We start from the raw sequence: 21,772 nt of genomic DNA on the forward strand, positions 1-21,772 counted from the left end.
ATAAGACTGCCAGATAGTGAAGCACAATTCATTACTGCAGAGAAAGCATTTCTACTGCTCCAGAGTCCAGTGTCAGTGTGTGCTTTATACCACTCCAGCTGATGCATGGCATTGTCCACAGTGACTTTAGGCTCGTGAGCAGTTACTCAGCCATGGAAACTCATTTCTGGAAGTTCTTGATGCCCAGTTTTTGTGCAGTTACCCTGGAGTGATTGATGCAACAGGATTTTTACATGCTATGTACTTCAGCACTTAGTTGCCCCACTTTGTGAGTTTGTGTGGTCTACCACATCATGGTTGTGCTGTTGTTGCTCCTAAGTGCGTCAATTTTACAATAATAGCACTTAGTATTGATCAGGGCAGATCGAGCAGGGTAGATATTTTACAAATTTTCTTGTCATAAAGGTGACTTCCTGTCAGAGTGCCATATTTAAAGTCACTGAGTTCTTGAATGAAACATTCAACTGACAGTGTTTGTCTATGAAGATTGTATGACTATGTACTTGATTTTATACACTTAGCAATAGGTGTGGCTGATACACCTGAGCTCATGAGGCTGAAACCTCTGAACTAATTCAATGGGGTGTCCACTTTCCTATGGCCATACATAATACTGTATATAATGATGTGTCTGAAGGCTATGGTAAAAGAGACGACTGAATGGAAGAAGCACATGGAGGCCAACAGTAGCCTGCTGAAGCGGTTTGAGGAGTCACGTGTGGAGCTGGAGAAGGTTCTCAAGTTAGCCCAAGGCTCCATGACAGAGAGAGGGAACCCAGAGGAGCTGCTCAAAAAGCACACGGTGAGAAGAAAGCAAAGTCTGTTCTGGTCAACCTAAAGTCAGCTAAGTGCAGAGCTGAGGTCTGCCTCAGCAGATTAAGTCCTTGGGGATTAAGCATGAGAGCTTTTTTCTTTGTTGCTTGTATTTCTCCAGGAATTCTTTGGACATCTTGATCAGCGAGTCCTTAATGCCTTTCTGAAGGCCTGTGATGAACTCACTGACATTCTGCCTGAGCAGGAACAGCAGAATCTACAGGAAACAGTCAGGAAACTGCACAAACAGTGGAAGGTCAGCTGACCTTTTTCAGCAGACATTTATACTCATAATACATTAAAAAAAAGCATCTGACCTTTCTCACAGTTTTAGAAGCATGAGCTAATTTGTGTAAATGTTTTTTGAAATGTTATTTTATCCTCTTTCTGTGTACTATACTAATATTTTTACTGTTTTTCCCTTTGAGACTAGATATTGTAGTAGAGGTCAAGCAAGTTTGAGTAAACTTGAAGAAAATATGAAAGAAGAAAATATGTGAATGGAAATGTCAGCTAATTGTGAGTTTTTAACATGGCTTCTGATCTAAAGGGCTTAATTTTTGCCCTCAGGATGTGCAGAGTGAGATTCCTTACCGCCTGCTTGGCCTGAAGGTGGAGGTAGAACGTGGCCGTCTGATGGCATCTATGCAGGAGTGCCAGGCAGAACTGGCACGAGAGAACCGCAGCCTGCCTAACATGGGCAGCGAGAGGCTGGTCAAAGAGCACAGGGTGAGAGGCTGGAGCAGACATCATATACCTTACAGCTGCCTCCAGCCATCAACTGCAGTATATAGCATGATGGGCTGAAGATGATCTGCATTCACTATATGCTGTGAATGTATATGTTTCTTATTATTAAAAATATTTTTTTGCATGATGGCCTTTTTCCATACACAGTTATGTTTTTTCCATATGTCCACCCGCTTTTTAAGCTAAAGTTTAATTATGGACAAATATTATATTTGATAAATACAGTTCTTATGTAGTATATAAATGTATATCATGTACATTATAAGTTAAGGAGCTGTAACAAACAATGAGATGGAGCAGGACACATAGGTTATCTCAGTCATTAAATCAGTATAAAGTCAAGAAACCTAGAGACAAGGATATATAACCAGAAAATGAAACACAACATGTAGCGCAGAAATCAGAAACAAAACACATAACCAAGACATATGCACAAAAACACCACAGCAAGTAGTGTAATTTACAATAACTGCCAAACTAAGACAGCAAAACACAGGGTATAAATACTCAACTTGATGGGAAAACAAGACAAAAGTTCAAACAGTGAAGGGCAGAGATGTACAATACGAGAGAGTGGAGACAAAACAAAAACAAAAAGAGAATCACATGGCGCTTAGTGTCCTCGGATCTGTGACATCAATGGGGGGGGGGGGGGGGGCTGTGACAGGAGCTATTATCATTTTAGCATGAAATCTGCATTGTAGTTATGTTATGTATAGTGACATATAGTGGTGCTAGAACGTTTGTGAACCCTTTAGAATTTGACCTAAAACTTTATCTCATTGTCACACAAGTCTTAAAAGTAGATAAAGAGAACAGAATCAAACATGAAAAAAATAGACTCTTTCACTTATTTATTGAGGAAAATTATCCAATATTACATATCTGTGAGTGGCAAAAGTATGTGAACCTTTACTTTCAGTATCTGGTGTGACCTACTTGTGTAGCAATAACTGCAGCTAAACGCTTCCAGTAATTGTTTATTAGTTCTGCATGTTTGCTTGGAGGAACTTTAGCTTATTCCTCCATTCAAAACAGCTTTAAGTCAGTTTTGTTCATGGGTTTCCTTCCATTAGCTGCTTGCTTCGGGTCTTTTCACAACATTTCTGTTGGAATAAGGTCAGGACTTGGCCATTGCAAAACCTTAACTTTATTTTTCCTTAACCATTCTATGATAGAACGATTTGTGTGCTTAGACTTGTTGTCTTGCTGCATGAGATGCATGAGATTTCTCTCACAGCAAGATGGCCTGACGGCCTTTAGAAATTGCTGCTCTAAATCATTATTTCATCATTGATGGCAAGCCATCATGGTGCAGATGCAGCAAAATAGGCCCAAACCATGATACTACCATCACCATGTTTCACAGAAGGGATGAGGTTTTTAAGTTGGAATGCAGTGTTTTCCTTTCTCCAAATACAGTGTTTTCCTTTCTCCACTTCTCATTTAAACCCAAAATATCTATTCTGGTCTCATCCATCCACAAAACACTGTTCCAATAGCTTTCTTGTGCATGTGATCTTTAGCAAACTGCAGATGGGCAACAATGTTCTTTTTGGACAGCAACGGCTTTGTCCTTTCAACCCTGCCATGCTCACCATTGCTGTTCAGGGTTCTCCTGATGGTGGGCTCGTGAACATTAACCTTAGCCAATGTGAGAAAGGCCTTTAGTTGCTTAAAAGTTACCTTGGGTTCCTTTGTGACCTCGCGGACTATTATATGCCCTGCTCTTGGCGTGATCTTTGTTGGGCAAGCAGCCCTGGGAAGGGTAATAATACTCTTGAATTTCTTCCATTTGTACACAGTCCAGACTCTTTAGAGATGGTTTTGTAACCTTTTCCAGCCTGATGAGCATCAGCTCTTCTTCTGAGGTCCTCAGACATCGACTTTGTTCATGCCATGATCTACTTCCGCAAACGTGTTGTGAAGAGGGGACTTTGCTAGATCCCTGTTCTTTATATGAAACAAGGTGCCCACTCACACCTGGTTGCCATCCCATTGATTGACAATACCAGACTCAGATTTAATCTTCAAATTATCTGCTAATCCTGCCAATCCTTCACGTACCTTTGCCACTCACAGATATGTAATATTGGATCATTTTCCTCAATAAATAAATGACGGTCTAATATTTTTGTATCTTATTTAATTTTCTGCTCCTTATCTATTTTAGAAGCTGTGTGACAAATATGATATATGCTAATGTATGTAAGTGAGCAAGTAAAGAATATGATTTGATTCTTATAGGGTTTTTACAGACCTGTTGTATATCAGTGTGCAGCTTTTGTGTAGGTGTCTGCAGGGTTCCTGTTGATAGTTATCTGTGTAGAGCTTTAGTGTAGGTGTCTGCAGGGCTTCTGATAATAGTTGTCCATGTTTAGGCCTTTTTCAGGGAAAAGGGCCCTCAGGCGCTGTGTGAGAAGCGGCTGCAACACATGGAGGAGCTCCATGGGAAGCTGGCTGACAGCGAGCAGGCCCGCCAGTCCCTGGACAGCGCCAGGACAGCCTTCGCTGAGCTCAGAGACGAGATAGAGAGCACCCATCAGAAACTCATGCAGCACCCAGACAAGTGGAAGGAGTTTAACACCAGGTGTAGAGCATGATGTTTAAGCACACATCTGCTGTTGTTATGGTGAAATAAATCTTTCAGTTTAATCTGAATATTGTGCCATTAGATCACCTCATAGTTTGTCAAAGAGTCTGTGTAGTTATGCAGTAATGCGCAGTCAATATGAGTGCAGTATTATTTATTTTCTAAGAATATTGAACATTGTGTATTGTTATTAAATATTGATTTATCTGTGCTATTACAGATTCTCTGAACTTTCTGCCTGGCTAATTTCAAAGGAGAGCCAGCTCAGGCTTTTGCGCAACCGTGCTGGTGACCCCAGTAATTTTAGCCAGGTCAAATCCACCATAGAGGTAAGTAAAAAACACAGAAAGCAGGATATGGGTGTGTGAAGTTATATGTACAGCTGTCTCACTCTCTTCTGATAATGAACAGAGTCTGCGGAATGACGCGGAGCTACAGGAGGGGAATATGGGCTGGCTCAAGTCTCGCCTGGCCGTGCTCATAGAGATCTGCACGGAGGGTGATGCCCAGAGGCAGGCCGCCGCCCTTAGCAAACTCTCCACAGACTTCAAGAGTCTCCTTACCTCCCTCTCCGAGGTAGGACCCAGAACAGATGAACTGTTCTTGAGTAAAGTAGTTCTTTACAGTACCTGCTAAATTATTGAGCTCTGTAAATTTTCCATATCAATAAATGACGTTGAACAGCCACTAATTTTCCAAATGGTTATGCTGATATTTTAAGCTCATCCTGGTGAAGGTATTGATTCATTAAGAATGTGTGTGTGTGTGTGTGTGTGTTTGCATGCAGTCTGAGAAGGTTATATTGGCCGTTGGAGACTGTGTGCAGTTCCAGGAGGAAGTGAGGAACTCTCTGAAGGAACTGATGGAAGGCCAGCAGGAGCTGCAGTCAGAAGCAACAAAGATCCTCAACTCAGAGCGTGCAAGAGAAGCCCAGCAGCTGCAGCTCATTCATCAGGTACTGCCATCTCAAATTCATTACACATGATGACTTACAGGTAATCAACATGACTGTGCTTTTACATTTGTTTGAAATTGTTAAATTCAATTAAGTTCTGTATCAATTATCTAGTGCTTTTAGCAACAGGCAGCATCACAAAGCAGCTTTGCACTTTATGTTTTCTCCTTCCCGCCACACAGCAACAGCTGAAGCGTTTGCGCCTCAAGCAGAGGGACATGAGGCAGCAGCTCGGTCGAGGACAGCAGCTCCAGATGGAGGAGGGGCTGGGCGAAGGCCTGCAAGAGGACCTGTACAAACTAGAGACTGCCTTGGACAAGATGGACCACAGCCTGGAGGCACAGGAGCAGAGCTTGCAGGTGAGCGTCGTTCCGATCATAGGTCTTCAACTGCAAACCATGAATCCATGTTCTATTCACGTGGGCAGTGGTAACTCAGTGGTTAAGGTACTGGACTTGTAATTGCAAGGTTGCTGGTTCAAGCACAGCTGCTGCAAAGTTGCCACTGCAAGGCCTCAGTTGCTCAAGTTGTACTCAGTCATAATTTAAGTTGCTTTGGATAAAAGTGTCTGTCAGCTAAATGCTCCATTAATAACAAAAACCTGATTATGGATACAAGATCTTGGGTTGCAGACCTCTGGTTTAAACTGTTTGTTCATCATTGTCAAAGGATTTTTGAGTCTCAGAGAAGAGCTTTCCATGCACTAAGTAATTAAAGTAAAATAGCCAGACTCTTCTGCCACGCACAGGTGACACTGGCTGCATGGCAGGAGTTTGACAGCCAGCAAGCAGCAGTCGGGGAGTTTGTGAGCCGAGCACGCTCAGTCACAGACAGAGAGATGACTTTCAGCAGCCCTGAGAGCCTGGCCACAGAGCTGGAGCAGGCAAAGGTGACAAGCAGAGTTATGGCCTCCTATACATTTTTGGAAAACTACGTCTTTGACATAAGAAACCGATTTTTTTGTTACTGAAGTATCTAGTTTTTCCCTGTTCCCCTATTCGGAGTTTTATTCATATGTCATAACAACCCAACTATTTAGGAGCTGTTAAGCCAATGTGAGACTGAGGTCAAGCAGGTGGACACCCTCCTGAAGAAGGCAGCAGAGATCCAGCTCGGCCCTAAGAATGAGTTTCTGCTTCAGAACCAAGCCCGCTCCCTCAGTGAACAAATGGACAAAGTTGAGACTGGCCTCGAGAAAGAGTAACCTACCGTTCTTTTGATCCATATTATAGTGACTCTACACAGAGATCTTCAGCATAGTCCTCGGGTGGCTGGCTTAAGTGTTTTGAGAGCTGAGGTACAACAAATCTGCAGAATGGTTGGAGCTTTTTAAGGACTGTGTTGAAGACCTCTGCTTTAGTAATATTTGCACTATTACTTTTTAATCTGTATATGAGTGAATAGTAAATAGGGTTGTATTTTGCTTGTTGTCTGGTTCTCAGTGTGAAGGCCCTGGAGGGAATAAAAGCTCAATGGGACACATTTGGTCATGAGTTTGAAACTTTTTCCACATGGATTTCTGAGAAGGAGAAGGAACTAGAGACACTGAAAACCTCCACTGCGCCTCTGGAACAACAAATTGGTGCTGTGAAGGTACTAAACTTATCATTTATAACAAGCAACATTTGCACTTTCTGTTAAAATGGTGGATGTTGCTGAAATGTGTCATTTCCACCTGTTATTTCCACCCTTGCTGGACAGGCTATGATAACCGAGCTGCAGGAAAGAGCAGAGGTCCTGTCCCATCTGGACGAGGGCGCACAGTCACTGGCCCAGTTTGTCTTGTCCGGTGAGACTGCGCGAATCAAAGCTCGCTTGACACAGATTGGAAGGTACTGGGAGGAGCTTAGGGAGAGTGTGGATCATCTGAATGGACAGTTGGAGGAAAGTTCATCTCACCAGCAAAAGTTCAATACAAATCTTAAACAGGTATTTTGATGTATATAATTTAGTGCAGTAAATAAGCAAAACATTAAATTCAATTGCTGTTTTTGACTCCTGATTCATATTTTAAGGTGCAATCTGAGATTGATGACATTCAGAAGAAACTGGACACACCTGTCACATCTTGCGTGTCCTCATCAGAGACCTACAAGGCTCTTCAAGACTATATAGTATTTCCCTTGGCTTATGTCTCACATAGTTGACCAAACACCACAGAGCTTTCTCCTTCCCTAACGATGGCTCTGTTTTGTCCTCAGGATGTGTTCCAGTCACTGGAGAGGCTGAAGGTGACTCTTCTGTCTCTGTGCACTGCGCCCCGAAGGCTGAGTGAGAGGGAGACAGCTGAGAAAGCAGTAAAGGCCCTGCAGTGCAGCTATGAGCTGAGCCTAGAGCAGGCTAAAGACAAGCAGGTCCAAATGGAGAGCCTGCTGTCCAGCTGGCAGAAGTAGGTTCACGTTCAACCCATGTTCATTTACATTTATTGCTTTTCTCCAAAGCGACTTACAATTATGATTGAGAACAATTTGAGCAATTGAGGGTTAAGGGCATTGGTCAGGGGCCCAACAGTGGCAACTTGGCAGCAGTGGGGCTTGAACTGGAAATCTTCTGACTAATAATCAAGTACCTTTACCACTGAGCCACCACTTCGTTCAGCTGCCGTTTAATTTACATTCATTTTTTACTTATACCCTTTTATGAATAGATACGTCATTTCAGTCTTTTGTTCAATCCTTCGGTCAGGTATGAAAAAGACTGGTCTTCTCTGCAGTCATACCTTGAGAGGTGTGAGTCCATGACAGCTTTTGCAGCCGAGTACCTCATAGTTGACAAAACAAAGCTGGAAGGAGAGCTCATGGAGCTGAAAGTAAGTCAGGATATTCCTCAGATATTTACCATGTTCAAAAATACTGACACCTGATACAGACTTTATACATACAGTCATTTGCCACAATGCTTGCAATTATTGGCTTTTCTGTTCTCTAGCACCTACATTCAGAGCTGCAGTCTTTGGAGTCAGTGTATGAAGGTTTGCTGGCCCAGACTCCAGTCCTTTACCCCACTGCTTCAGAAGAGCGAGTAAAGACGCTTGAGGAGAATCAGGAGCAGCTGAAGGCGAGATGGACATCCCAAAGCACAGCAATACCCCAGAGGTCAGACATGCAGAAGGACACAGGTGTCTCAAAGACATGGTGGGTGTTGGTTAGTATAAATGAGATGAGTGTCATAATCTACTTTGTCTTCACAGGATCCAGGTGCTTCAGGACCACCTCTCTCAGGTGGCCGAGTTTGACCAAGCCCTGCAAAAGTTCTTCAAGTGGGGAGAGTCTTTCCTCTCATCTTTTCATACCTTCTCCCAAGTGAACATCACAAAATTACAGGCGACAGCTTTGGAAATAAAGGTACGTGCCGTTATCGTCATAAGGCCTGTGTGTGACAGCATGGCAGTCAGGGTTTGGAAAAAGCTTTGCTGTTGTCAAAGTCACCCTGTAAGGCAGCTGGACTGTGTGTTTGGCAGGAGAAGGCAGAGCTGCTCCAGAGCCAGAACAGTGAAAGGGAGAGGCTCCAGCAGGAGGGCAGAGCCCTGTGCTCCACCTGCGACTCTATGGAGCGTCAGCTCCTGCAGACTCGTCTGGAGAGCAACCTACAGCCCTATCTGGAGGCCCAGCAGCTGGTGATGCTCCGTGGCGAGAGCGTGGAGAAGTTGGAGGCCTTCTTGCAAACCCACGGTGTGGCTGCCGGTGTCCTGCGGGGCCTCCGGCACACCGTTGAGAGTGCAGGCAGCTGGGACAAGGGCCGGGTGGACGAGCTGCAGAGGGACTTGGAGGCCATCATTCCTGACATCAGCCGCCTGGAGACGCTGGCCATCAGCCTGGACAGCAGCCTGTGCAAGGCCCACCTCCAGCTAGTTGATGGGAAGGAGGCTCGCACCTCTTGCCGCTTGCTGAACGACTCGCTGAACATGGACCTGGATGGGGTGAGGACCCTGCTGGGCTCCAAGCAGAGTGAGGCGGAGGCCCTGGGAGCGCTGTGGAGTTCCTTCAGACAGCGTAAAGAGCAGCTACTTAAGAGTGTGGAGGACATCGAAGAGAAGGCTGACCAGCAGAGCCTCACAGAGCCCAACCTGCTCACCTTACAACAGAGGTAATGAAAAAAGAATAATATTAATTATTATTATTATTATTATTATTATTATTACTATTTTAAACTAAAAACAAGTGCTAATAAAAAGCTAAGTTAAAGTTAAATATATTATGCAATAGCGGCTGGTGAAATTTATTCTAGGTGGGGCCGATTGTGAGAGTCAGTTTCAGCAATCATCTCAATACAACTTAACAAACTACTAGTGCTCTCTGAAATAGCCACTGTTTATTTAATTGGCATTGAAAACAGACTACTAATAAATGATAATTATCATTAGTTGCAGCTCTAATGTGCTCAGACAGAAGGTACAGTATGCATCATTAGTTTACAGTCTTATTCAGAAACATATACAGTAATATTAGCACACTAACAAAAATTTCTCTCCAAAGTTCTCTCAAATGTTTTTTGGAGAAGAGCTTATTGAATTTTAGGGCACCTGAGATGCTGTGTCTTGAGTAACCAAATTCGTAATTATTAATAATGTTCCTACTCCACTCCTGACTGATTTGGCTTAGGTATCAGATTTGAGGACAATGATTGGCTAAATTTATGTTGCTATGTGCATATCTTGTGTCAGCAACGGTCAGCAATTGGCTGTGCTGGCCGATATTCCTGTCACCCCGGAAGAAAGGGGATGAACCAGGAAACTAATTAAAAAAATTTAAATAAATAATTTTTACCTGACAGGGCAGCACCCTAGCGTCCGCTATTGGCCAGCTGCCACTGATATTGTGTCTGTTGTTTTTGGAAATCTCATAAACTCATGATCCCATTACATAATCTAGCTGTGACAGCATGAGTCAGTTTTGTGTGAGTCTAACTCTTGCTATATTTCTTAAATGAAAAAGGGTTGTTTTAGTAGTATTATCACTAAGAGCAGAACATTTACATCAGCTCAAACTAGCCAATGTTAATCATACCAGAGGGTTAAAAAAACAGGTCACCAAAAAGAATGTATTGTCTACATATGTTTAGCTTCACATTATGAAATGCTGCATGTGTGTCTAGGCAGCGCTTCTTTAACCAGCTGGAGGATGAGCTCCAGTCTCACCAGCATGAGGAACAGTGGCTGAGGGATAAAGGCCAACAGTTGGCCCAGCGAGATGCAGAGCTCGCCGGAGAGGTGATGAGAGAGATCAGCCTCCTGCAGACCACCTGGGAGGACACCAAGAAGCTTATTACAGAGAGGTGGCTTGCTCTCTCATCTACCTTCTCATCTCATCATGCTGTACATATTGGTTAAATTAATGAAATTGTTAATGCTACTTTCCCATTTGTCTCCCTCTAGGCAAGAGCAGTGCAGTGCCTTGATTGAGCTCATGAGGGACTATCATGGTCTAAAATCCTCCATTAATACAATAGTGGAGAGTGCTGAGACTGTTGCTGAAATTAAATTTGTTCTTAAAGACCAAGAGGATACCAGGCGATCACTCTCTAAGGTAACTGTTAAATCTTGATCTATTAGGAAAATTTCCCATCATGCACTTTGACATCATGCACTTTGCAAACATCCACTTCCATTCTTACTGCAATAAGATCATTTAAGTATAATTCTGCTGTGACATGTACATTTCATGTACACATCAATGGAACTTGTTCTTTCCATTTTTCAGCATGAAGCCGTTAAAGCCGAGCTGGCAGGCAGTCAGAAGGACATGGACTCCTTCTCCAGTAAAGGGAAGCAACTGCTCTGTGAGTTAAGCAGGATTCCAGACTGTCAGACCCAGGTGCTAAAGACAAAAATGGAGGCCATCGTGGACCAGTGGTTAGACGTGAGTGTGACACACTAATGAAAGCTCCCCCATGCTCATGTGAAACACACTGAGGCCTGTGAATATCTGGAATTTACTCTCTTGCCTTGTTTCAACTAAAGGTGTCTGAGAGAATTGAGGAGAACATAGAGAGTCTCAGAAAAGGTTTCTCTATATGGGAGGATATTTATGGTATCAATGAGGAGATTGAGAGCTGGTCTAATAGCTCTGTAATGGAACTCACTGAGACCCTCAGCAACTTCAACAACAGCCAGAGGACTGAAAACCGACTCGCCGAAGTCAAGGTAAGGATTCTGATAGTGCCACACAATATTTTTGTCATATTGTAGTCAATACAATATGCATGATCTAGAGTGCTTATATAGGCTGAGGTAGAAGAGAAGGAGAAGAAGTTAGACACTCTACAAAGCAAAGTGTCAGAGCTGCAACAGGTTGGTGGCACCCAGGACATCCCTACGGCACTGCAGGTATGGCTTCTAATATAAAAATCAGAATTTTAGTTCATCGCTGGTCAGTGGCAGTTTGTAAACTTTTCTCTTTGGTATCTCTGACAGGTCATGCAGGCTGACCTGAGTAAGAAGATAAGCACTGTGAAGGAGATGTCTGAGCAAGCCAAGAACAACCTCAGAGATTTCTGCTCTCAGAAACAACAGCTGCAGGACTTCCTCTCCCACATGACCGATTGGCTGAAGAAGATGGAAGAATCCCTGTTGGACTTCACATGTGGAACACCTCCAGAGGAGATCTGCAGAGTGAAGGTAAAAAACTAAATGTCTGACCATGTCAATATCACTGTTGAAATGTGATCGGTTTCTTATAGTGTAGCTCCAGTTGTAGAGCTGACTGAGTTACATGACTGAGTTACGTGGTTTCTTGCCTGGACAAATAAGTCATGCAGAAGGACCTTATTTCAATTTGTGCATGTGCTGTATGTCTTGCAGGACATCCAGAAAGAGCTGCAGAACCAGCAGGCGAGCATAGACTCTGCACGTGAAAACTTGAACACACTTTGCAGAAAGTACCCCTCAGAGGAGCTGACAGCGCTTGGTTCTGCCCTGACTGACCTCATCAAGAAATACGAAACTGTTAATCAGCTCTGCATTAAGAGGCTGGGCTCGATGCAGCACAGCCTACAGCAGCTATTCAGTGGTTAGAGTTTTAACATTCTGATAGAAATGAGTGACACACTCACTTTAGATAGATTACCATATAGATTTACCCCCCCCCCCCCATGGTCTTGTGGTTCTTTAGACCTTGTGAAGCAGTTTCACACATGGCTCTGTGGACAGAGGGACATAGTGAGAGAATGCTGCGACCACTCCGGTGATGCCAGTGTTGTTGAGCGCAAACTTCAGAAGCTGAAGGTACAGCACAGAATTCAGCAAACTCACAAAAATGTACCTTAGTAAAAAAAAAAGAGGTATTGTCTCAGAAATGTGTTTGAAATCCACTGTCATCTTAGGAATGCTATTGACCCTAAAATGAATCATCTATGAGCAATGATAGCATCTTTGAAGTGCTTCATTGTGCATCTCCTCCTGTGTCCTTCAGGGGGCACTGGAGAGGGTCGAGGATGGAGACAGTCGTCTGATGGAGGTGTGCCAAGAGGGGGAGAAGCTCCTCCTTCATCTCCCTAAAGCGAGTGCCAGCCAGGTGCAGCAGAGCCTCTCCTCCATCCAGCAGGAATGGGACAGCTACGTGGAGCAGTGCCGACTGAACCAGCAGAGTCTGGAGGAGAGTGCCAGCTTGCTCAGCGGGTGAGGGCCCTACATCACGCAGGGCTTTTTTTCCCCCTTTCTGAACCCCAGCAGGGATGGGCGTTTTACGTCGAGGAAGGATGAGTACTGAATGATTTCTGTCCTGATAAATGACGAGAGGTGAGGTGGGAGAACGTGCTGATAACTGTCTGAGGCAGCCTGGATTCAGTGGTGTGGCACACTCGTCACTCATGCATTTCGCTGTCTGTGCAGCTTCGAGAGCCGTCAGCAGAGACTGAGCCGCTGGCTGGAGCGGATGGAAGTGAGACTGAGCACAGAGCTGCCGGAGGGCAAACACAGCGACCAGGAGAAAGCCACCCTGGAGCGTGTGGAGGAGTTCTACCAGGAGGCTCTGAAAGAAAGGTCACATTCTGCTTATGAACCGAGCACCTCTTTAGCTATCTATGCTCCTGTAGCTCTCCTGGTACAGACTGTAGACCATGTGCTAGCAACCCAAAGGTCATGGAGTTTGATTCCTAGGGAACACACATACTGACATATCTAGATAAACGTCTGCCAAGTGTGGATAGAAACCTGAAAAACAACTATATAATGACATTGTTTTGATGCTCTTCTTTCCCTCCAGGGACTCCTTTGAGAGTCTGTGCCAGGAGGCGCAGGCCCTGGGCGACGGGGGTCATGGCAGTGGCGCCGAGCTGCGATTGTCAGCCCAGCTGCAGATGCAGCAGCAGGGCCTGCTGAAGGCGGTGCGGGATCGCCTGCGGGGCTGCCAGCTGAGCCTGCAGGAGCAGCAGGCCTTCGAGGAGACGCTACAGGGCACGTGGGCCTGGCTCAGCGGCCTACGGGAGCGCCTCGCCACCCTCAGCACTACCACGGGCACCAAGGAGACCCTGGAGAAGAGGCTCAGCCTGGTTCAGGTCACTAAAGCCAATACTGCTCAGCCATCACTCTGAGCTCTCAGCTCTCTCAGCATGGATATTGTGCTACTGTTGTTCACAGCTGTTGAAAAGTGGTTTGCTTTACTAGATGAATAGGCAGGATTTAGATGCTTTCACTAGAAATTGTAGTATTGAATAAAATGCTTTGTGGCGTTGCAGGAGATCCTATTAATGAAGGGCGAAGGAGAGGTCAAACTGAATATGGCAATAGGGAAGGGGGAGCAGGTGGTGAAGAACTGCAGTATGGATAAGCAGAAGGCCATTCGCTCTCAGCTCCAGAGCCTGAAGGATTCTTGGGCCAACATGCTCATGACAGCCATGAGTTGCCACAGGTAGATTTAGCCTGATGCAATAGCCTACAATTCTTATTCAGTGAGAAGCAGCATACATACAGATGTAGTATTTTACAGTCTGATATGTAAAAGCAAAATGTGAACTGAGGGTATGCAATTATGGATATTAAGTAATAAGTAGTAAGTTAGCTTCTAATTTACAAGCATCAGCACTTGTTTTTACTGTGTCTGGGTGCGTGTGTAAACGTAGTCGCCTGGAGTGGACGGTGGCACAGTGGAGCAGTTATCAGGAAGGCAAGGCCCAGCTACAGCAGTGGATGGAGACAGTGGAGCAGGAGGTGGGGTTGGCACTGCCACAGCAGCCTGGGCTGAAAGAGAAGGCCTCGCTGCTGGAACGGCTGCGGGCCATCCTGGGAGATGTGGAGGGCCATGCAGCAGCACTCAGGCACCTCAACGACAAGACCAGCGAGCTCCTGGAGAAGACTGGAGACAAGACCTTTGCTGAGGAACCCAGAGCAGAACTTAACGCCCAGTTTTCCGACATCACAGCAGTCATCAAAGTAAACACGAGGGGTCTCTTGTCTGTACATGCATTCTTTTTTTCCTAATCTTAGTATCATCATAATTCCTGGTAGGATACCAACATGGATCATTACTGCTGAACATTTTTGCTGTAAACCAAATGTATGTATAAACTAATCTTGGTAGACTTGCGCATGTGTACTATTAAGACCAGGAGAGAGGCAGTGCTGATGAACCCTGCCGTTGTGTCCTGTGCTGTAGAGCAAAGTGCAGCAGATGGAGGAGATAGTAAAAGAGCATGAGCAGTATGTGGAGGCTGTGCGGGAGCTGAATGACTGGCTGACGTCTGCCAAAGAAGAGCTGCAGCGCTGGTCGGACATGTCTGGGGATGCCACCTCAGTTCAGAAGAAGCTCTCCAAAGTGCGGGTAAGGATATCTACACTACCTACACATGGACATGTTCTCATAGAGGTAATGCTATCTTCATAGAATTTTTGTCATCATCAGAAATAAAGTCACACGTATGGAAGATGCAAATTAATTTGTATAATTTGTTATTGAGAGCATTTATCACATACAATTAGAATTCTATTAGAAGGATTATTTGTATAATTAGAATACTCATCTGTGATTCGTCACTGGCAGGAGCTGCTGGACTCAAGGAAGCAGGGGAGGGAGCGGCTGGTGCGGGTGCAGCGGTGTGGGGCGGTGGCACGGGACCACACCTCCACCGTGGGCTGTGAGGCTCTGGAGCGGGAGGAGGCGGGGCTTCTGTCAGCATGGGAACAGTGGGAACAGGGGGCCAAGCACGTGCGGGCTAACCTGGAGGCCACACTCGCTCAGATGGCCAGCTCTGAGAAAGAGTTCAACAGCCTGGCCGCACAGCTTGAGCAGGACCTGCATGACTTCGGAAGCCGGTTGCGCGTGTGGCGCGAAACACTGCAACAGGTGGACGCCATGAACACCAGCCAGGAGGCCGTGCGGGGCTGGCAGATTGCAAAGGTAACAGGCACAGTGTAAAATTCATAACTAGACTGCATGAAGGCATGTGAAGACATTGCCAAGAAATCAGATCTATTGTAACACAATCGTTGGTTATCACATCTAATCAATGCGCTTGTGTTTCTCTGAATCAGGACACTTTGGAAGCTTTGCTCAATGTGGAGCCCATGTCGGACAGTCTGAAGTCACAGCTGAATGATCTGTGTCGCTTTTCCAGAGACCTGGGAACTCAGTCTGAAAGGGTGTCTGCCCTTATCAAGGAGTACAATAGGTGAGCATGTTGACCAGTCCTTATACATGATTAGTTTTTTCGTGATATAAAGACTGATGCCATCTGAAGAATCAAAATATACAGTTCTTACTTAAATAAATATTTAACCTATAGTTAATGCTTCCTCTTTCCTGCTGCAGCCTCAGTCTTCAGGCTTCCCGAGAATGCCAGGGAAAAGAGAAGCTGCTGGAGCAAAAGTTCCGAGTAGCTTTCAGAGACTTTCAGCAATGGCTGGTCAATGCTAAAATTAACACAGCCAAGTGTTTTGATGCCCCTCAAAACCTGAGTGAGGCTTCATCTAGTCTCCAGAAGATCCAGGTACTGTATACACCCTTCTCAAATACTTTTTAGAGACAAATTAACTCCTTAAATATGATGGTTATAGTGTTCATGATATGAATAGTGATGGTTATGAATGGTGTTCATTGATTGGTTGTAGTGCTGTGTGTGAAGTTACCTGTGCGGTTGTGATGTGCAGGAGTTCCTGAGCGAGAGGGAACAGGGTCACAGCAAACTGAACACAGTGGCAGTGAGTGGAGATCTACTGGTTAGCGTGGCTCCTAAAGACAGAGTGGACACAGTCCGAGTTAAAGTGAACAGTGCCAGAGAAGACTGGAAGACACTCATGACCAACCTGCACCAGAGAGAGACTGCCTTACAGGTACAGTCCTCAGTGCTTGCTTTCCCAAGTAACAACCTTATTCCAAGAACTAAAAATGCATATTGTCATGTGTTGACCTTGTGAAAATCTGCATGGTGATCTGTCAGAAGAACAACGCCATCGAATGGATGTAATGGAATGGACATCATAGAATTATACTGTTATATACTGTTATACTCTTACTGCATACTACACATTAGTAACCTCTTAATGGCATGGTTCTGAATTGGCTGAAGTTATTTATACTTACAGAACACCCTTCTGAAAAATCTTTTCAGATCAGGATAGTCAGGATGTTCACAGCACACAACAACTAAATTGTGATTTGACAGAAGGTCCATTTGAATATTGCAGCTTTCTGTGCTATGAATATTGCAACGACCAACTTTTCAATAAAAACATTTCAGTGTTTTGAGGCCCAGGTCAATAAGTCATATAAACCAAAATAACTGTGTGTTGTTATTGTGTGTTAGAACCTGCAGGCTCAGATGAGGGACTTTGAGGCGAGTGTGGAGCCCCTGCAGGAATGGATGAACGAGACAGAGGCAGCAGTGCAGGAAAGCAGCAGTCGTCTACATGACCTGTCAGCCAAGAAGCAGGAGCTCCAGAGGCTCCAGGTACACTCTGGCCAGCACGCAGGCCCTGTGTGTGACATCAGGATAAGCACTGTCCAATCCAGACACAGCAAACACTGGCTTCTATGTCTGGATTGGTCATCTGGAGAATTTCCCAGCATTATTTTTCAGATGCATCACACTCTGTCAATTAAATGTCAGCTTGACATATTCAGCTGCAAGTTTCATTATGCTCCAACCATACATATGTTTAATAGTACTGATGATTTTTAAAGGCAGTTATGCCATTTGTCAGTCCATTTATTTTTGTAGATGTTTGTAGAAATTTTTGTAAACGTTGAACATCGATTTCGAACTTGATAGTACAAACAGTGATCGTCTATTGCTAATAGTGGTTTTCACAAACAGGTATTCATAGCTCATAGGCCATAAAAAAACACCACCTCAGTTGCTTTCGCATCGTGCTTTAACCTGCACTGCTGCTAGCCGCATGCCGTGCTGCTAACCTTACCCACATCAGCCTGTATAGCTTCGCTTCCTCCATGTAACTTCTGTCTTACTAAAGGGGGCCAAGCCGCCCCTGCTGTTGTGTGCTGAGCCGCGTGCTTGTGCTAATGTGCCTGTGCGTTCCCAGTCGGCACTCGAGGAGTTGGCCTCTCAAGAGGCTCAGCTGGGCCGGCTGAGGGAGAAGGCCCAGCGGCTGTGGGATGGACACACAGCCGGAAAGGGCTTTGTGCACCGCGTCTCGCAGCTCTCCGCACACTACCTAGCTTTAAGCAACCTGACCAAGGTAACGTCTGTCTGCCGGCTGCTAGGCTGATCCTACTATTACTACTACACTGTGAACTGTGTACTTGAACAGGAGGCCTCACGTTCAGACTGGACACACATTCGGTTTGTCTGCATAGATTGCGAATTGGGTAAACATACAGCTGTAGCTAACCCTGTTTGGTTGGTTCTACTTTTGCCAGTAACTGTGATATTAAATGATATTAAGATGTCTCTTTCTCGCAGTCTGTTGTGCATGGATAGTCTGTATTTGTGTCACCGACCTATCCATTAATTAACAAAGACAATTCACAATTATTAACTCTGAGAAAATCAACCTGAGAAGATATGAAATCACTCTCCAGTCTTTTTAACACATTTACCATTCTAGCTAAGATCTTTTTAAGTGTATTGTTAACTACTAAACTCAGTGTAAGTCAAAACCTTCACTCTATGATTAATTTCTGAGTGGCCCCATGTCAGATGTGATTTTTTTCTCTAACATGCTTGGCCTGTCCACCAGGAAAAGGCCTCGAGGATTGAGCGGATTGTGTCTGAGCACCAGCTTTTCTCTCAGAGCCTGAAAGAGCTGCAGAACTGGGTGGCAGACACATGCCACATGCTGCAGACCTACTGCACGCCGACGGCAGATAAGATCGTCTTGGACAGCAGGATGATCAAGCTGGAGGTACACAGGCAGGCTGCTCATTATACGATTTCTGCACCAGGTGGATCACAGCTTTCCTCCATTAAATGCCTTGCTATTATCCCAGGCCCTCCTTACAGCTCGCCAGGAGAAGGAGATCCAGCTGAAGATGCTGGTCACCCGAGGTGAGTCAGTGCAGAGGAACACGTCTGCAGAGGGGGTTCCTCTGGTGCGCCAGCAGATCCAGGACCTGAAGGACTCCTGGGATGGCCTGCTGTCCGCATCTATTCAGTGCAAGAGGTCAGTGTACTACTTTGGCCTCTCATCAAATCTACCTAGTTGATTAGCAAAAGGAAACTTATTTTTCCCTCTGCAAAGGACCATTGCATTCAAAGCCTTCATGATTTAAGAGGAACAGCTCTTAATTCTCAAGCTTTAAAGGAAAGCATGTGATTGCACCGCTAGAGGTGCTGCATAGAACACTGTTGTACTGTGTGTTCTCACAGCCAGCTGGAGGGAGCACTCTCACAGTGGACCAGCTACCAGGAGGATGTGCGGCAGTTTGTGAGCTGGATTGAGCGGGTAGAAGAGAGCCTCAACTCCACAGACAAACAGTGCTCTGAAATGAGAGACAAAACTGCCAGCTTGGGCAAGGCCAAGGTAGTGCTGTCATTGTATGCTTTGCAGCAATATGGGAAAGCCACTGCACCATATGTAGTGTCATACAAAACAGAATTATAATAGCATATGTTTTTCCAGTTGCAGGCTTACTGTAGACGGTTGCAACCAACATGTGGCTTGTGCCAACTTTTCAGTTTTAAAACTTTATGATTTAGATCTTAAAGGGGAATATTGTCAAAAGATCAATAAAGTTCACTGGTGGTATGCATTTTGAAGCAATAATATGAATCCAGGGTAAATAAACAATAGAAGCTATTGTTTAATTGACTGATTTCTGTTTATTGTAGTTGCTGTTGGAAGAGGTTCTAAGTCATAGCTCTGTGCTGGATACCATCTCTGTGAAGGGCTCTAACATGGCTGAGCACTATGTCACCCAGCTGGAGATTCAAGACCTGCAAGAACGGTACAACAGTGTTAAAGAGAAGGCCGAGGTACAGTTCCATGTGCAATTCTAAATCTAAAAAGTTAAGTCCATTTGTTAGTGTGCGTTATGGTACTGGTGAGACAAGCATGGTGCTCTCATCACACAGCATGCCGTGGGAAAGGCAGAGGAACTGGTTCTGGCTCACCAGGACTACCAAGGCAGTCTGCACGAGTTCAAGGACTGGCTGGAGCAGCAACTGGAGAGGCTGAGCTGCTACACACAGCTGGAAGGAGACCTCGGCACGCTGGAGGAAACTCTGCAAAAGCTGCAGGTGAGAACAGAAGAGAAGCATGCTGTTAGAGAGGCTCATTACACAGCTACATGGTGCTTGACTCCTTATGGACTGACACTGAGTTCAATATAGATTTTAGGGCAAATTTATTTGTAGAGCGCTTTTTACAACATACATTGGCACAAAGTAGCTTTATAAATTATGAGTCCAGATGAGCAGGCTAGTGGGTGGAATTAAGGAAGAAACCTTGGGAGGACCAAGACTAAAGAGGGAACCCATCCTGCTTGGGAGGCCCAGTTAATAAACAGTCCATGCTTTATTACATTATATTTAGTCCAAGAAGCCATATCAGTGTAGATGTGGGAGTCCCAGCTACTCCAGTGAATCTAGTATGGGCAAGCTGTTTCTGTATCCTTTAGAGTAGATGGTGTGGCTGGATGGATATGGCAGCATCAGTTCATCTGTGGATAACACTGGGGCATTTTCTGGTGCTTTGTCACATATGAGCAGGTCTACTCCAGTGTTGGCATAATCTCTGCAGTAACATGCAAATAAAACAGAAAGATATAATTGGATTTGTAAAGATGAACAACAAATGAACTGTCCATATGCAGTATACGCAACAGAGAGCAGCATGCGGCTCTGGCATGTGTAGCAGGGAGGGCCAGAGGGAGACCACAGTCCTGAGGGCTCTCTGAGGCATTGCATTCCACCTACATCATCATCACAAACCCAAGATTACCAGAAAACATTGTGACCAGGGGCCCCAGGTTCTGCAGCTTTATATATAGGAAGCTACCCAAAACTTGAGTCAGTCTATAACCTAGATTTAAAAATTGGCAGTGTGCTTGATTTCCAAATTAAAGCTACAAGGCTGTTCCATAATTGAGGGGCTTTATAGGAGAAGGCTCTTCTCCCAGCTGTAACATGAATCCAATAATCTTACTAATTCTAGATACTAATAGAAACACTGCATAAGTAAGTGGGTTATTGTATACTATAGCCCTCACTGTATACTGTGAGTTCACTCAGATACTGTGGTGCCCAGATCATTTAGTGTGTAATGGTACATAAAGATGCAAAGAAACAGCGAGTTTACAGGCGTGAAGCTTGTCGTTCATTTGATGCAGCCAAAAACAGACACAATTTGAAACCAAAACACGCCTACATAAGCACATCCAAAGCAATCCACGTTACATACACAAGCAGCATGGTACACCTTGCACATAACAATAACCCTTGAGGAAAGATAGGAACAGAAAGAATGAATACACAAGGAGATTAGGGAAGTGAACGAGAAACAGGAGAGACAGATAACAGCAAACAAGTTGAGGGGGGTATGGGGGTTGTGCTAGGAAGGGCAACACAGAGCACATGTCAAAGGAAAAATAAAACAAAAAACCATGTAACCATCCATGCCATGAGGGGGAGCAACTTACACGTTGGAGTTTATTTAAAATCTTTTAGAGAATCCAATAAGAAGACCATTACAATAATCCAGTCTTGATTAAGTAAAAGTGTGGACCAATTTCTCCACTTCTGATGAGAATATGTACATGTTTAGCAATGTTACATAAATGGAAAAAGGCAGTTTAACAACAATATATATGTGAGTATCAAATTAGAGATCAAAGTCAATAACACCTATGTTTTGTTTTTTTAATTTTTTTATTAATTAATTAATTTATTTATTTATTTATTTATTTTTACAATTTTGGGTGTTACTAAAAAGCCATCAAGGTTTGTCTCTTGCAGTCTTGGGTCCAAGCAATAGCACCCCAGTCTTATCAGAATTCAGAAGGAGAAAGTTAGTTGCTGTCACAATGGACAGCAATGGAATAATGGCAATGGAAGCTACTGCCATGCTTACTAATAATTGTGCTTAATGGTAGATATATAATGAGAGTAATAAGGGTACTGACCCTGGTGGGACACCATGTTTTACTTTTGTAAGCTCAGAGCATTCCTTATGTACAAGGACAAATTGTTGGCGAGCTTGTCCTCTAATGCCAATGAGTTCTTCCAACCTAGCCAGTAAGATACTATGTAAGGTCTATGGTAGCACTAACATA

General features: G+C 44.5%; 1 protein-coding gene across 7 annotated transcripts in view; it reads left to right on the forward strand.

Annotated features, from left to right (window-relative positions):
* Nucleotides 1–21,772, forward strand: part of syne1b (spectrin repeat containing, nuclear envelope 1b) — an 84,999-nt gene that overhangs the window by 20,430 nt on the left and 42,797 nt on the right. For all 7 annotated transcript variants that reach the window (XM_027011182.2, XM_027011178.2, XM_035532633.1 and 4 more), the window contains 43 exons: nt 638–802; nt 935–1,069; nt 1,384–1,542; nt 3,945–4,153; nt 4,377–4,485; nt 4,568–4,732; nt 4,944–5,111; nt 5,294–5,470; nt 5,860–6,000; nt 6,151–6,311; nt 6,554–6,704; nt 6,813–7,040; nt 7,127–7,225; nt 7,313–7,500; nt 7,797–7,920; nt 8,040–8,206; nt 8,302–8,455; nt 8,572–9,197; nt 10,206–10,385; nt 10,486–10,636; nt 10,811–10,969; nt 11,071–11,253; nt 11,335–11,436; nt 11,524–11,727; nt 11,911–12,118; nt 12,221–12,333; nt 12,521–12,726; nt 12,940–13,089; nt 13,313–13,604; nt 13,785–13,957; nt 14,169–14,478; nt 14,702–14,866; nt 15,086–15,442; nt 15,577–15,713; nt 15,854–16,031; nt 16,192–16,374; nt 16,848–16,991; nt 17,584–17,739; nt 18,241–18,405; nt 18,491–18,663; nt 18,870–19,023; nt 19,332–19,475; nt 19,575–19,739. In XM_027011182.2, coding sequence (XP_026866983.2) covers nt 638–802; nt 935–1,069; nt 1,384–1,542; nt 3,945–4,153; nt 4,377–4,485; nt 4,568–4,732; nt 4,944–5,111; nt 5,294–5,470; nt 5,860–6,000; nt 6,151–6,311; nt 6,554–6,704; nt 6,813–7,040; nt 7,127–7,225; nt 7,313–7,500; nt 7,797–7,920; nt 8,040–8,206; nt 8,302–8,455; nt 8,572–9,197; nt 10,206–10,385; nt 10,486–10,636; nt 10,811–10,969; nt 11,071–11,253; nt 11,335–11,436; nt 11,524–11,727; nt 11,911–12,118; nt 12,221–12,333; nt 12,521–12,726; nt 12,940–13,089; nt 13,313–13,604; nt 13,785–13,957; nt 14,169–14,478; nt 14,702–14,866; nt 15,086–15,442; nt 15,577–15,713; nt 15,854–16,031; nt 16,192–16,374; nt 16,848–16,991; nt 17,584–17,739; nt 18,241–18,405; nt 18,491–18,663; nt 18,870–19,023; nt 19,332–19,475; nt 19,575–19,739 — 7,878 coding nt within the window. The remainder of the gene's footprint in view (nt 1–637; nt 803–934; nt 1,070–1,383; nt 1,543–3,944; nt 4,154–4,376; nt 4,486–4,567; nt 4,733–4,943; nt 5,112–5,293; nt 5,471–5,859; nt 6,001–6,150; nt 6,312–6,553; nt 6,705–6,812; nt 7,041–7,126; nt 7,226–7,312; nt 7,501–7,796; nt 7,921–8,039; nt 8,207–8,301; nt 8,456–8,571; nt 9,198–10,205; nt 10,386–10,485; nt 10,637–10,810; nt 10,970–11,070; nt 11,254–11,334; nt 11,437–11,523; nt 11,728–11,910; nt 12,119–12,220; nt 12,334–12,520; nt 12,727–12,939; nt 13,090–13,312; nt 13,605–13,784; nt 13,958–14,168; nt 14,479–14,701; nt 14,867–15,085; nt 15,443–15,576; nt 15,714–15,853; nt 16,032–16,191; nt 16,375–16,847; nt 16,992–17,583; nt 17,740–18,240; nt 18,406–18,490; nt 18,664–18,869; nt 19,024–19,331; nt 19,476–19,574; nt 19,740–21,772) is intronic.

This window comes from Electrophorus electricus, chromosome 13 (assembly GCF_013358815.1).
Source record: "Electrophorus electricus isolate fEleEle1 chromosome 13, fEleEle1.pri, whole genome shotgun sequence".
NCBI lineage: Eukaryota > Metazoa > Chordata > Actinopteri > Gymnotiformes > Gymnotidae > Electrophorus > Electrophorus electricus.